Here is a 12,803-nt window from a genome sequence, read left to right as displayed (position 1 = left end):
GAGGCCTAGAATAGTCAAATACATAGAGACAGAAAATAGAAGAGTGGTTACTAGCGGCTGGGGGAGGGGAAATGGGGAGTTAGGGTTTAGTGTTTGGGATGATGAAAAAGTTCTGGAGGTGGATGGTGGTATGGCTGCACGATGACGTGAATGTACTTACTGATATTGAACTCTACACTTAAAAATGATTAAAATGGTACATTTTAGGTTAAGTATATTTTGCCACAATAAAAAAAAAGTGCACTGTAGTGGATGCCATGGGACACTGCTCAGATGCTGCCCTCAGGACCAAGATGCCCATAACCCGGGAGCTGCCCTTGACTGAAGGGGGCTGCCTCTCCCGAGCTTATCTCCCTGGTGGCAGCCTGCATGCAATGACTGACCACCCGCTGTGGGGTTGGCTAAGGCCTCTGTTACCTCGGTGGACTCTACCACAGTTCAAATTCTCCCTCAACCCAAATCTGCTCATAGCTGTTCTTCCTAAGAGCCTCCCTGCTAACCATCGTGCCAGCAAATCTCCATCTCAGAGCCTGTCCCCTGGGAATGCAACCTAAGAGAAGGACCACAGAGAAATGTATCTTGTTGAGCTTGATTTAGAAATATACCCCCAACATTTCCCTTCTCTCACTTGGTACCTGATTCTCAGTCGGTCGTTTTCTGAGTAGAGGCGTAAGACATGCTCCCGCTCCTGGAAGAGGCAGACCTGCACGTCGCTTAGAGCTTTCCGCAGCTCAGCAATCTCTTCCTCCCTTTGCTGCAAATCCCATTCAAGTTTATGCTGGGGAAAAAGTTAGTTGAAAACACACTGGGCTTCATAGGAGTATCTCTCGTTGGATGCGGCAGAGTCAGTTCACGTAGAAATATTACAAAGCAGATGGTTTCATCAATACAGGATCCAAATGACAACAACAGGCTGTGTACAGACAAGTTGAAAACTACAAAGTGAGCGTGACGTTTGCATTCAACATCAGAGCTCTCACGGTTCCTTTTACAGACGAGAGAACCCAGGACGCCACGTGATCCACCTGTTCTAGTCACACTTTTAATGCTTTCTATGTAAGAAGCATTGTTATGAAATTCCGGAAAACAAAGATGAAAAGGTATGATTCTTGCCTACAGAGCTGAGGAATTGTGTGGGGAGACAGACATGCCAACAATTAAAATGCAAGAATTATTTAATGGAGAAGCACGCACGGTAAAATGGTAGAGGGGGAAGGTACGGCAGGAGAAGAATCTCTGGAGCCTGTTGGGGGAAGTCAGAGTCCACCACCAGAAAGCTGAAGCCTGACAGGAAGGCCATTAGAGACAAGCAGAGGGCAGTGCTCTCGGGAAAGAGCGTGGTAAACCAGCACAAACCAGCAAAGAGCCGGAAATGCTTGGCCGACCACGAGGACCTCAGCATCGCTGGAGTGGAAAGTGAGAGGCGGCCGGGGTGGTGTGGCGCTGGAGGCTGGGACCGTGGAAAATGCTCAGGTGAGATGAAACTGGAGTTTGAATAGTGCGGCAGCAGCAGTGATGAGGTGGCCGGAAGGGACTGAGCGACATTCAGGACACAGAATCAGTGGGTCTTAGCGAATGACTGAATGGAGGGCTGGGCAGAACTGCAGGCAATGACACCAGTCACGAAGGCACAGAATAAAGAAAAGTTAAGAGACAGGGGTGAATGGAGGGAAATGGCAGTGGTCTATGCGCACACATGGGCAGGGAGAGGAAAAGGAGGTTCGTTCAGATACAGACACACCACCCTGGAGCTCAGGAGGAGAACGAGTCAGCACTAGTTACCTGGATGTCACAGTCCCATAGGCAGAACTACAATGCATGGATAAAATGAGATCATTTACGGTGGAGTCGGGAAGAACTTGGGAAGACTAAGGAAGGAGAGCTGTCAACGGACACTGAGAACCGGTCAGAGAGGGCGACAGACACTGGGAAAGAAAAATGACACCGGAATCAAGACGGGAGCAGAGTTTTGGGAAAGGAGACGTCGACAGTGACAAACACTGCAAAGGGCACAGAGAGATGAGGTAATTTTGGCAGCAGGTCCTGGAGTCCACAGGTGGAGCAGCGACGACAGGACCCAACCACAGTCAAGGAGTCGCCGAGTGGGTGAGGAAGTCAAACTATTCCGGAAGGGTGGCTGGGAAAGAAGGCGCCTCCCCGCTGAGAGTAGGTGGGGGTGCAGCTAGAGGGGTGCCTTTCTCTTTTGTTGGGAAAGACTTGAATCTGTCCATATACCGAGGAGGAAAAGCCAACGTCAGGCAAGAGGTTAAAAACAGAACACAAAGGGGAGTTCCCTGATGGCCTAATAGTTAAGATTTGGGGCTTTCACCGCCATGGCCTGGGTTCAATCCCTGGTCGGGGAACTGAGATCCTGAAAGCCGTGCAGCATGGCCAAAAAATAAATTAAAAAAAACAAACAAACAAAAAAAAACACAAAGAGGCGAGGTAGCAAAGCAGGGTTTCTTAGGAAAGAAAGGGGGTTGGGTAGCAGAGAAAGTGCTGGATCATTCAGCTCACTGTGGTCCCTGGATCAGTAAGGAGGAGGAGATGGATACGGACGCAGGTGACTGTGTGTGGATGGGCAGGAAGCTGGTGTTCCCTCTGTGAACTGGGAAGCAAGGCTGCCTGAGGAGACAGGGAGCCTGCGGGCAGGAGGGGAGCAGTGAAGGCAGGGCACAGGCGTGCAGGGACGGGGAGCCGACCACTGATGGGTAAGAAAACTGCTGCGTGGTGACTGAGGATACAGATGATTTGTTTACCATGAATTTATCCTGTAATGACCTGTGACCTTTCTAGGACAGTGGTTCTCAACTGGGGTGGTTTTGCCTATGCCCCCAGGAGAAATCTGGCAACATCTGGGGGCATTCTGGACTGTCACAACTTGGGGGTGGGGTGGGCTACCAGTATCCAGCGAGTAGAGGCCTGGGATGCTGCTACACATCCTGCATACACAGGACGGTCCTCACAACAAAGAATCATCAGCCCTCACGTCGGTAAGGCCAAGGCTGAGAAGCCCTGCTCCAGGACACAGGTGGTCGAGGATGGGGTTAAGCCACAGGGAGGGCTTCTGCCGGGCAAGGGGTGCAGATGAGCAGGGCCGCGTGCAGGCAGCACAGCGACTAGACTACTGGAGAGAAGCCCATGGGCTTCGGGTTAGAAGCGGGACACGGTGGCCAGAAGCTGCCCTGCTGCCCTGAGCACACTGAGAAGCCAGGAGCTGTGGAGGCAACACCGAAGCGAGGTCAGGTGTGAGGGAGAGAGAACCAGAGGTGCACAAGAGGCTGAGACAAAGAGTGAAGACTTTAGAGATGGAGCACTTTAGGGCATCGTGATCCAACGGGGCACCCAGACGGTGGGCAGCTCAGCTGGGGTGGAGGGGATCAAAAGAGGATGTTGAGGACTTTGCTGGTGGCGCAGTGGTTAAGAATCTGCCTGCCAATGCAGGGGACATGGGTTTGAGCCCTGGTCCGGGAAGATCCCACATGCCGCGGAGCAACTAAGCCTGTGCGCCACAACTACTAAGCCTGCGCTCTAGAGCCCGCGAACCACAACTATTGAGCCCACGAGCCACAACTACTGAAGCCCGCGAGCCTAGAGCCTGTGCTCCACAACAAGAGAAGCCACCGCGATAAGAAGCCCACGCACTGCAACGAAGACCCAACGCAACCAAAAATAAATAAATAAATTAATTAAAAAAAAGAAAGAGGATGTTGACAAGTGTACTGTGACACCAGCTGGCACTCAAAGGCCTTCTCAGCAAGGGACGGGCTCACGCAGAGTGCACGAGGGGGCACCGGCTCCTCCTCACCTGCCCTTCGCAGGCCTCTCTGTACAGCTCCAGCTTCTTCAACAGGCCCTCGTTTTCTGCCTCACACTCAGACATCATCTTCTGGTAATATTCTAGAAGCTCCTGAGAAGGGCAGAGGACGGCCAGACGATCTTCCACTGAAGGCAAGGGAGTTGACTGCACGGAATCGGAGAAAGACACCCCCTTCCACCTGGTGGGGCCACTGAAGCCACCGGCAGCCTCCTGCTTGGGGAGAGCCGTCAGCCTGTGTGAGATTAGGAAGGACACGTTCATAAACTGTCTGGACATTTATGAGATGTTACAATTTCTTAAATTAAAAATCAGGTTTATGTCCTTAAAGTGCTTATAATTAAGGTGCTCACAAACCTTGAAAGTCTGATGTTACAGGTTTGTGAATAATCTTATGAACTGCTTTCCAGGTATTAAAGGTTTAAGGCTGGATTCAAAATACAAGTTAGAGAGTAAAAAAAATCATTAAAAAAAAAAAAAAGGAATATCAACTAGGTAAGACCAGATAGTGACAGTCAAAAATTTGATACTATAAGACATACAGCAATAGGAACTTATGTGCTGTTGATGGAGTATAATTTGGTGAAACTATAGACAGTAAATTGGCACAATCTAGTAAAATTGCAATTTCTTTTATCTGCACAGACATATGAGGTAACACATACAAAAATGTTCATAATAACATTATTTGTGATAACAAAAACAGTAAAGCTTCCAATGTCTGTTTGATAGGATAGTGGATAAACTATGGTATATTCATACAGTGGAATATTCTCAAAGTTATAGAAACTATGAATTAGATACATGTATGAATATGAATGAATTATCCAAACATTAAATGCAAAAATGTATGTAGATGCATATACAGACGATATTGCCATTTAAGATTAAAACATGCATAATGAAACAGTTTATTTTTAGGGGTAGATATATAAGTGGGAAAACTTTTAAGAAAGGGCATGATAAAGATTCAGGATTAGAAAATACAGGCTAGTCAGTAACCACACGACCAATCAGACCCTAGTCTCTAGCATCAAAGACTTGAATTACATGGACCAAGACCAGCCAAGATCAAAGGCTAATCAAAGGCTGGACCAGAGGGATTTTTTGTTTGTTTGCTTTTAGCAAACAAGAGACTTAAGCTGAAAACAATGAAAGTTAGAAAACAAATGATACGTAAGTGGAGAAATCCTCATGTGAGAATTAATCCACTTTGGCTAACTGCCTGCAATTTATTATACAACAACAAAATAGAGCACAGAGTAGAGAAATTTTATACCAGAAGCCCTGAGTTGTAGTTAATGAAGGTTATGGGCAGCACTTTTAATAAGTGAGCACGTACAGGAAAGACATTAAAATCCACTTTCAGCTAGCATGAAGAACAAATATTTTCTCAATCATCAAAAGCTCACAACAGAAATATTACTGTACTTAGTTTCATGTTTTGAAAAGGTGTTGCCTTATAACTCTGGGATATAGGTTAATAGATAAACTAAGAGGTATTTCTGAGATTCTGCAAACGAGAGTGTGGCAATGAGGATGAAGATGAGGCATCATGCAGGTTGACACAGAGGCAGAGTCCAAAGTCCCCTGTGTTTGTCTATTGGTTGTTTCCTCTATAATCCAAGGGTCCACTGGCACCGTATGAGGCCCACATAAAATGCCTGTATTCTTGTGTTAACATTTACTGCCCACATAAAATGCCTGTATTCTTGTGTTAACATTTACTATGTCCTAGTTTTTAATCTAAATTCCACATAATTAGAGAAATGAGGTCTAATATAGTCCAAATCCAAAACTCTTCTAGTTCCTAAGCCAATGTGTACTAAGGTGACAGAAGTCTGGATTCTTTATTTCAACAGCTCAAAAATAAGCAAATGTCTTACTTTCTGCAGACAGGAGATTGCGTCGGGGTAAAGTTCATGCTGTCCTTTCCCACCTGTCAAATACACAAAAACTCAAAATGAGGTGTCAGGAACAGAAAAAAAAGTACAGGACGTACAGACAGGTCCCTCCTCACCAGCATCAGATGTGCTTCTGACAGCATCAGAATGTGATGTTTTATTTTTTATTTATTTATTTTTTTTGCCACACTGCTGGGCACGTGGGATCTTAGTTCCCCGACCAGGGAACGAACCCGTGCCCCCTGCATTGGAAGGTGGAGTCTTAGCCACTGGACCACCAGGGGACACCCCAGAATGTGATGTTTTAGAATGTAGTATTCTTTAAAGTAGTTCCAAATCCTGAAATTCTATGAAGGCATTCTTCCTTATTATTATTTTCAAATAAAATCAGAATGGCATTTAGTTTTTCAATGGACAAGCAGACAAAAGAACAGCCTTAGTATGAAGGTTTACTGCAACAAATTTACATGCAAAACAAATTTACAATCCTTTTGCTGAAATTATAGGAGAGGGAGATGCCGAAAAGTTTCTAATAACCAAGAGAAATTAAGTGGATATTAAGGTAGAGGACCCATCATGCTAAATTTAAGATAAATACAAAGCCATTGATATTATCTTTATTTGGTGAGCTGTGTCTATCGTTTCCCATCCTCCTCCATTCAACAAGTCACTCCTGCATTTGACAGTGTTAATCTCCCTTTTAAAATATTGCTTTGTCGTTGAGAGCTCTGAAATCAGACAGACTTGGATTTGAGTCAAGGTTCTGTCCCCTATTAGTTGTGTGACCTCAGGCAAGCTTTTACTTAACCTCTCTAAACTTCAGTTACTTATTAGAAAATGGGGATAAAAATAGCATTATGTCATAGGTTGGTGTAAGGATTAAATGAACAAAAGGGCTGAGCACGTGTCCAACACATTTAAGCACTCAATAAATGCAGGTGATTGCTGTTTTCACTGAAAATTTTACTCCCTTGGTTCAAAAGGTTCTGTCTTCAGGGACTTCCCTGGTGGTCCAGTGGTTAAGACTCCACGCTCCCAATGCAGGGGGCCTGGTTCCATCTCTCGTCAGGGAACTAGATCCCGCATGTCGCAACTAAGACCCGGCAGAGCCAAATAAATTAAAAAAAAAAAAAAAAAAAGGCTCTGTCTTCAACTTTCTTTACTACTTCCTCTATCCATTTCTTCAGGAACATCATTATTCCCACTGCTTTTATGATTACCTGTATCATCTAAAACACTACCTGGCAAAGAGTAACTAACAAGTACTTGTTTAATGAATAAATGACATCTCTTTTCATCTCCTGACTTGAATTTCCAATTATGTAACAGACATTTTCACCTACATGTCCCACTGGAGCTTGAAATGTTTAACTTAAAAAAAAAAAAAAAATCCCAGACTGAAGCAGCTCACTCCTGGGTCATGAACCCAAAGATTTAGTCAAAATTGACCTATGAAACTCCTTAATATTAAAAAAAAAAAAATCATTCAAGTCACATATTTTTTAGCACCTCAAAGCTAACACTTCCCAAACCAAATACAGCATCTTTGTCATCCAAACATATTCCTTTTTTCATATTTTAGTTAATAATTCAGCATCTTCCAAACCACCTGGACTTGAAATTTTATTTTTTAAATTTTTGTTATAGTTGCTTTACAATATTGTGTTAGTTTCTACTGTACAGCAAAGTGAATCAGCTCTACGTATACATATATCCCCTCTTTTTTGGATTTCCTTCCCATTTAGGTCACCACAGAGCACTGAGTAGAGTTCCCTGTGCTCTACAGTACGTGCTCGTTAGATATCTTTTTACATAATATCAATAGTGCATATATGTCAATCCCAATCTCCCAATTCATCACACCCCTGCTTTCCCCCTTGGTATCCATACTCTATGTTGGACTTGAAAATTTAAATTCATCACTTCAATACTCCTTCTCTTGACCCTTTCATCCAACCGTATGAAACTCCTGTATATTCGGACAATGGCCATGTTAACTCAGGATCTCCACATCTTCTTCCCCACCCTACTACAATGGCTTAACTCTTTTACCACCCGCCCCTCTCCTGGACCATCTTCTAATAAGTCGTAACATTCATCCATGGCTCCTGAGAGTCTAATGCACTAAATCAAACTCTGCTTAAACGTCATGTCTTTTTAAATTTAAGGACCAAACCTACCTCTCCTACCTTACTTCCCTCCACTCCCCTAACGTGCCCTTGGTTTCCAGATAACCTTGCCTCCGTGCCTTTGTTCATGAGCCTCCCTCCAGCGGGCCAATACTTCCCTCCACTCTCATAATTTCACTTAATGAAATCCCATCTCCGCACGAAAACTCAAATACTACCTCCTCCATCTCTTCTCTGCGTCTCTCCATCCAAAAATGAACTAACTGCAAAAGAATCCCATTTGTAATTGTCTAAAACTGAACACAGTAGAGTTCTTTGTGGCTATCACCTCTCCCACGACGGGGTACGTTCCCTGTAGGTGGGAACATGGTTCTATCTCCCGAAAGAACGATACCCTTGTTTATAGACAAACTACTGAGTTTCATCCAGCTTCTATCCATCCCTGTGACACCCCTGTTTAGGTATATATATTTATAGCTTATCTATTTACAATTAACATCTGCTTAGCACTTGAACATTTATTATTTTCTTTACTCCACAACTCTGTTTAGTATTTTTATTACCCCTCAACTTTACAAGTGAGGAAAGTGAGGCTAAGACCGGCGGGGAGTGAGGGAATTCCAGGGGCCCACATTCCGTACTCTTTTCTCCATTTCACCCCGTGTTGACCCCCGGTGACCACAGCCTCCCATCCTCCAGCGCCCTCCCCCGCCCCACCAGTCCTCCGGCAGATGCTAACGGTTCCCTCCGGCCTCCCGACGCGCCCTCTCAGACTCACACCCCTCCCCTTCGCACTACTCCCGCAGCTTCTTCCCCGCAACCCGCCTTTTCCTCCCCAGACCCCTTCCCCGACCCCCGTTCCGGAACCCGGAACTCCACTCACGTCGCCCAGAGCCGCAGACGCCGAGAGCCCAACCGAAAAACAAGTCAAACCACCGGGCGTCGCGGCGCCACGGAACGTGCAAGACCCCGTCCAATCGCCCACTGGTTTACACAGCCCTCTGGATTGCGCACCAATAGAAAAGCTGTTCACACAGAGGCCCGCCCCTTCCCGCCCTCCCTCGCGCGCCTTGCCCCGCAGAGGTCGCCGGGAAGTGTAGTTTTCCTTCTGCACACAGCTCTCTGGATGGAGGAGGTGGCACGCGAGCAACCCAGCGCCTCCCGGTACTGGTGGTGTTGATGTTTGGGGTCCGACGCCCTAGTTCTGGCGCACTTTAGGGCTCCCAGTTTAGGCTTTCTCAACTACTTTGTTTTCATGAAAGATGATGCAGAAATGCTGTGCATAATCACAGGATTATTATGAATTGGAATATACGAGTTTATCTCAAGGAGGTGAAGAGTCTTAAGAAGATAGTTTCTTCTTCAATGACCTGATGGTGTAGAGCCAAGACAGGACCTGTGGATCAGTTTCTACAGTCAGAGGAGTATGTATATAAATGTTGTTTTTATCAGGTAGCAGACACACCCTCCTTTTCCTGAGAGGTGTGAGAAATTGTCTTTAATCATATATGTTAGTTCAAAAGCTAATTGTGATCTCATCTCTGCAGAAGAGTTGGGTGTAGGGGGAAAGGCACTTTAATATCAGAGCTGCAGCTACTGAGACAGGCTGGGATGTGGGACCCTTTACTGCAATGCTTGCACCTGGACAAACGTCTCCTCCAGCAACAGAATACAAAGAAACTATGAGAGACTAAAAATAACTGCATGCCTGCACAGTTGGGGCAAAACAGGAACAGGAAGATACAACAAGGCCAAAACCCACCTGCCACGATCCCTGCACACAGCACTACCGGGGAGGGGTGGGCAGACCCCCTAAGCCACCCTTCCGGCCCGGGGTTGAGCAAGGGCACCTGTTACTTGTTTTCACTCCCTCCCTGCTGCAGAATGAGTCCCAATAAAGACTTGCCTGAATTCCTCATCTGGCCTCTTATCAATTTCTATTGATTGAAAAATCCAAGGACCCTGGTTGGTAACACTACTGGTATGGAAAAGCTGGGACTCTTCACTGGTCTGAGACCTAAGGAAGTCTAAAAGGAACTTGCCATCTTCTAAATCTGCTTTTTTTCCCCTTTTGTGATTTTCTGTTAGTTATATCAAGATTTTCCCAGACACCTTGGCTCAGTACTTTTGTCTATCTTTTGGCACCTGCATTTTTTAAAAAAACAAATCATGGTGATCTTACCTTCCTACTAGTTCTCAAATTTATATCTTACTATTTATTTCCATTGTGTGTCTCATTACCATTAACTTGGATTACTTCAATAGGTTTCTAACTGGTGTTTTTGCCTCAGGTTCTTTTTTCCCTTCTCCAATCCATTCCTTAAAAGCTGCTTTTTTTTTTTTTTTTTTAAAGCACACTTCTGGATAGGTCATACTGTTACCGACCTGGGTTCTTGGACTCTTTAGTCATTATAAATTGATGAGGCCAGAAGAGAAATTCAGGCAAGGCTCTATTGGAGCTCATGCTTCAGCAGGAAGGAGTGAAAACAAGTAAACAGGTGTCTTTGCTGGCTCCCCGAAGCGGGGGTGGTGAGATGATCCCTTAACTGGGGTGAGGGTATGGATGGATCGGTGGATCGGCCCGAGGGGTGGCTTAGGGCGTCTGCCCACCCCCCTGGTGGTGCTGTGTGCAGGGATCGTGGCAGGTGGGTTTCGGCCTTTTTGTATCTTATTGTTCATAATTTGCCCAACCACAGATGCATGCAGTTATTTTTAGTTCCTTATAGTTTCTTTGTGCTCTGTTGCTGGAGGAGAAGATGTTTGTTCAGCTGCAAGCACTGCAGTAAAGGGTCCCAGGTCCCAGGTCCCAGCCTGTCTCAATACTCCTGCTCATAACTTCTGGTGACTCCCCACAGAGTAGAGAATGAAATCCAGATAATAATAGGGCACTCAAACACTGCCACAGTCTGACCACACTTTCTCCATTATAATAATTAACTAGTTATTTCTTGAATGTAGCATGTGCTTTCCAGCTTTGGCTCACACTCTTCTATCTGGATTGACCCTTTCCATGAATCTTCATAAATTTCTACCAAGGCCAATGCAAATACCATCTCCTTAATTGGATGTTATTCTTCCCCTTTGATATTCATGTAGCAAGTTGTCATTATATATATATTTTTTGTTTGTTTGTTTTGTTGTTTTGTTTTTGCGGTACGCGGGCCTCTCACTGTTGTGGCCTCTCCCGTTGCGGAGCACAGGCTCCGGACGCGCAGGCTCACTGGCCATGGCGGGCCCAGCCGCTCCGTGGCATGTGGGATCTTCCTGGACTGGGGCACGAACCCGCGTCCGCTGCATCGGCAGGCGATCTCTCAACCACTGCGCCACCAGGGAAGCCCCATTATATATTTTATAGCACAGCTTCTATTTGGATGTCATCAATCTTGAGTCCTTCTCTGACCACCCTATCCCCCGCTTAACACCCTCCACACCCTCCCTTCTCTACTTTTTAAAAGACCTCATCACTGCCTAGAATAGTATATATTTGCGAGTGCTCATGATTTTGTCTCTCCTCACCGCTAGAATCTAAGTTCTGTGAGGAGACATACTTTGTCTCCTTGTTGTTGCTCATTGCCCACATATCCAGCACATAGAAGATTGCCTGGCACCACGCTAAATTCATCGATAATGATGTTCCTCGCCTTACAGCAATCCTTTATTTGCTCAGTGGAAAAGCATAGGTGATTAGGAATCCATTCAAGGTCATACAAATTAAATCATAGTGAAGTAACTAATACTTACATCTTGGGTAAAGCATAAGCTGTGGACACTTTGAGGGAAGGTAGCCATAGATTAAATATGAGTGTTTAAATATGAATGATTTGAAAGTAGTTGTTGATGCCTTAATTAAGGGAGGACAATAAAAAGTGATAATTTGCAAGTAGTTTCTGTCGACTTCAGTTAAGGTACAAATATTTTCATTGATTGTCTTGAAGAAGAGATAAAATAAAACTATCAATTAGATATGAAGAATATGTCAAGGTTTAAATTTTTTTCAAAAATTGTGGAATTTTAAGGCAATGTTGAAGCCAATAATAAGTTCAGTTAGTACAGCATAGTATTCCAGGAGAAGAAAGAGAAGACAAATATAGAGGAGCTTTGGTTAAGAAAATACATTTATATCAGAGTTGTTGTTGTTGTTGTTGTTTTGGCCATGCCACATGGCATGTGGGATCTTAAGTTTCCCAACCAGGGATCGAACCCATGCCCCCTGCAGTGGAAGTGCAGAGTCTTAAGCGCTCGACTGCCACGGAAGTCCCCAGAGTTTTTAACATAGTGATCTTTCATTTAAACATTAAGATACAGAAAAGGAAGTTATAAAGGAAGGGATTAATTCAGTATTGCACAGCAGCAGTTCATAAGAATTTGGAGATCGCTTGTAAGTGTCAGGCCTACATCATATTTAATGGCTCTGGTAGGAACGTGATCTGAAGATTTTTTTAAGGCAATATTTCAAGTGATGATTACAGTTGATCCTTGAAAAGCACAGGTTTGAACTGCATGGGTCCATTTATACATGGATTTTTTTTCAATAGTAGATACTACAGAACTCCATGACCTCAGATTGGTTGAATCCATGGATGTGGAATTGTGGATAAGGAGAAACTGCAGATACTGAGGCACCATGGACACAGTGGACTGGAAATCATAGTGGATTTTTGATTGCATGGAGGGTTGGTGCCCTTAATCCCTGTGTTGTTCGAGGGTCAACTTATTTCCTTATAAACATCATGATAGGGACTTCCCTGGCGGTCCAGGGATTAAGACTCCACGCTCCCAATGCAGGGGGTCCGGGTTCGATCCCTGGTCAGGGAACTGGATCCTGCATGCTGCAGCTAAAGATCCCGCATGCCACAATGAAGATCTCGCATGGGACAACGAAGATCCCGTGTGTGGCAGCGAGGACCCAGAGCAGCCAAATAAAAACAAACAAACAAAAAACATCATGATAAA

General features: G+C 44.9%; 1 protein-coding gene across 6 annotated transcripts in view; it reads right to left on the bottom strand.

The window, feature by feature from the left end:
* CCDC77 (coiled-coil domain containing 77) overlaps positions 1 to 8,806 on the bottom strand; it is a 28,525-nt gene extending 19,719 nt beyond the window's left edge. For 3 of the 6 annotated variants that reach the window (XR_009565548.1, XM_060306511.1, XM_060306512.2), the window contains exons 1-4: positions 8,069 to 8,087; positions 5,704 to 5,756; positions 3,809 to 4,052; positions 636 to 778 (exon numbers count right to left, since the gene is read on the bottom strand). Coding sequence is in view for 3 of the 6 variants with exons in the window: in XM_060306511.1 (XP_060162494.1) it covers positions 636 to 778; positions 3,809 to 4,052; positions 5,704 to 5,756; positions 8,069 to 8,077 (449 nt within the window). In the remaining 3 variants the exon portion in view is untranslated. Of the gene's footprint in view, positions 1 to 635; positions 779 to 3,808; positions 4,053 to 5,703; positions 5,757 to 8,068; positions 8,096 to 8,733 lie in introns of those variants that run through there. The other 3 variants (XR_009565549.2, XR_009565550.2, XM_030834751.2) reach the window with 2 other exon arrangements.
* Between the last annotated feature and the right edge of the window lie 3,997 nt (positions 8,807 to 12,803).

The sequence above is a fragment of the Globicephala melas genome, chromosome 10, assembly GCF_963455315.2.
Source record: "Globicephala melas chromosome 10, mGloMel1.2, whole genome shotgun sequence".
Classification (NCBI taxonomy): Eukaryota; Metazoa; Chordata; class Mammalia; order Artiodactyla; family Delphinidae; genus Globicephala; species Globicephala melas.
This window is presented reverse-complemented; position numbering and strand designations above follow the sequence as displayed.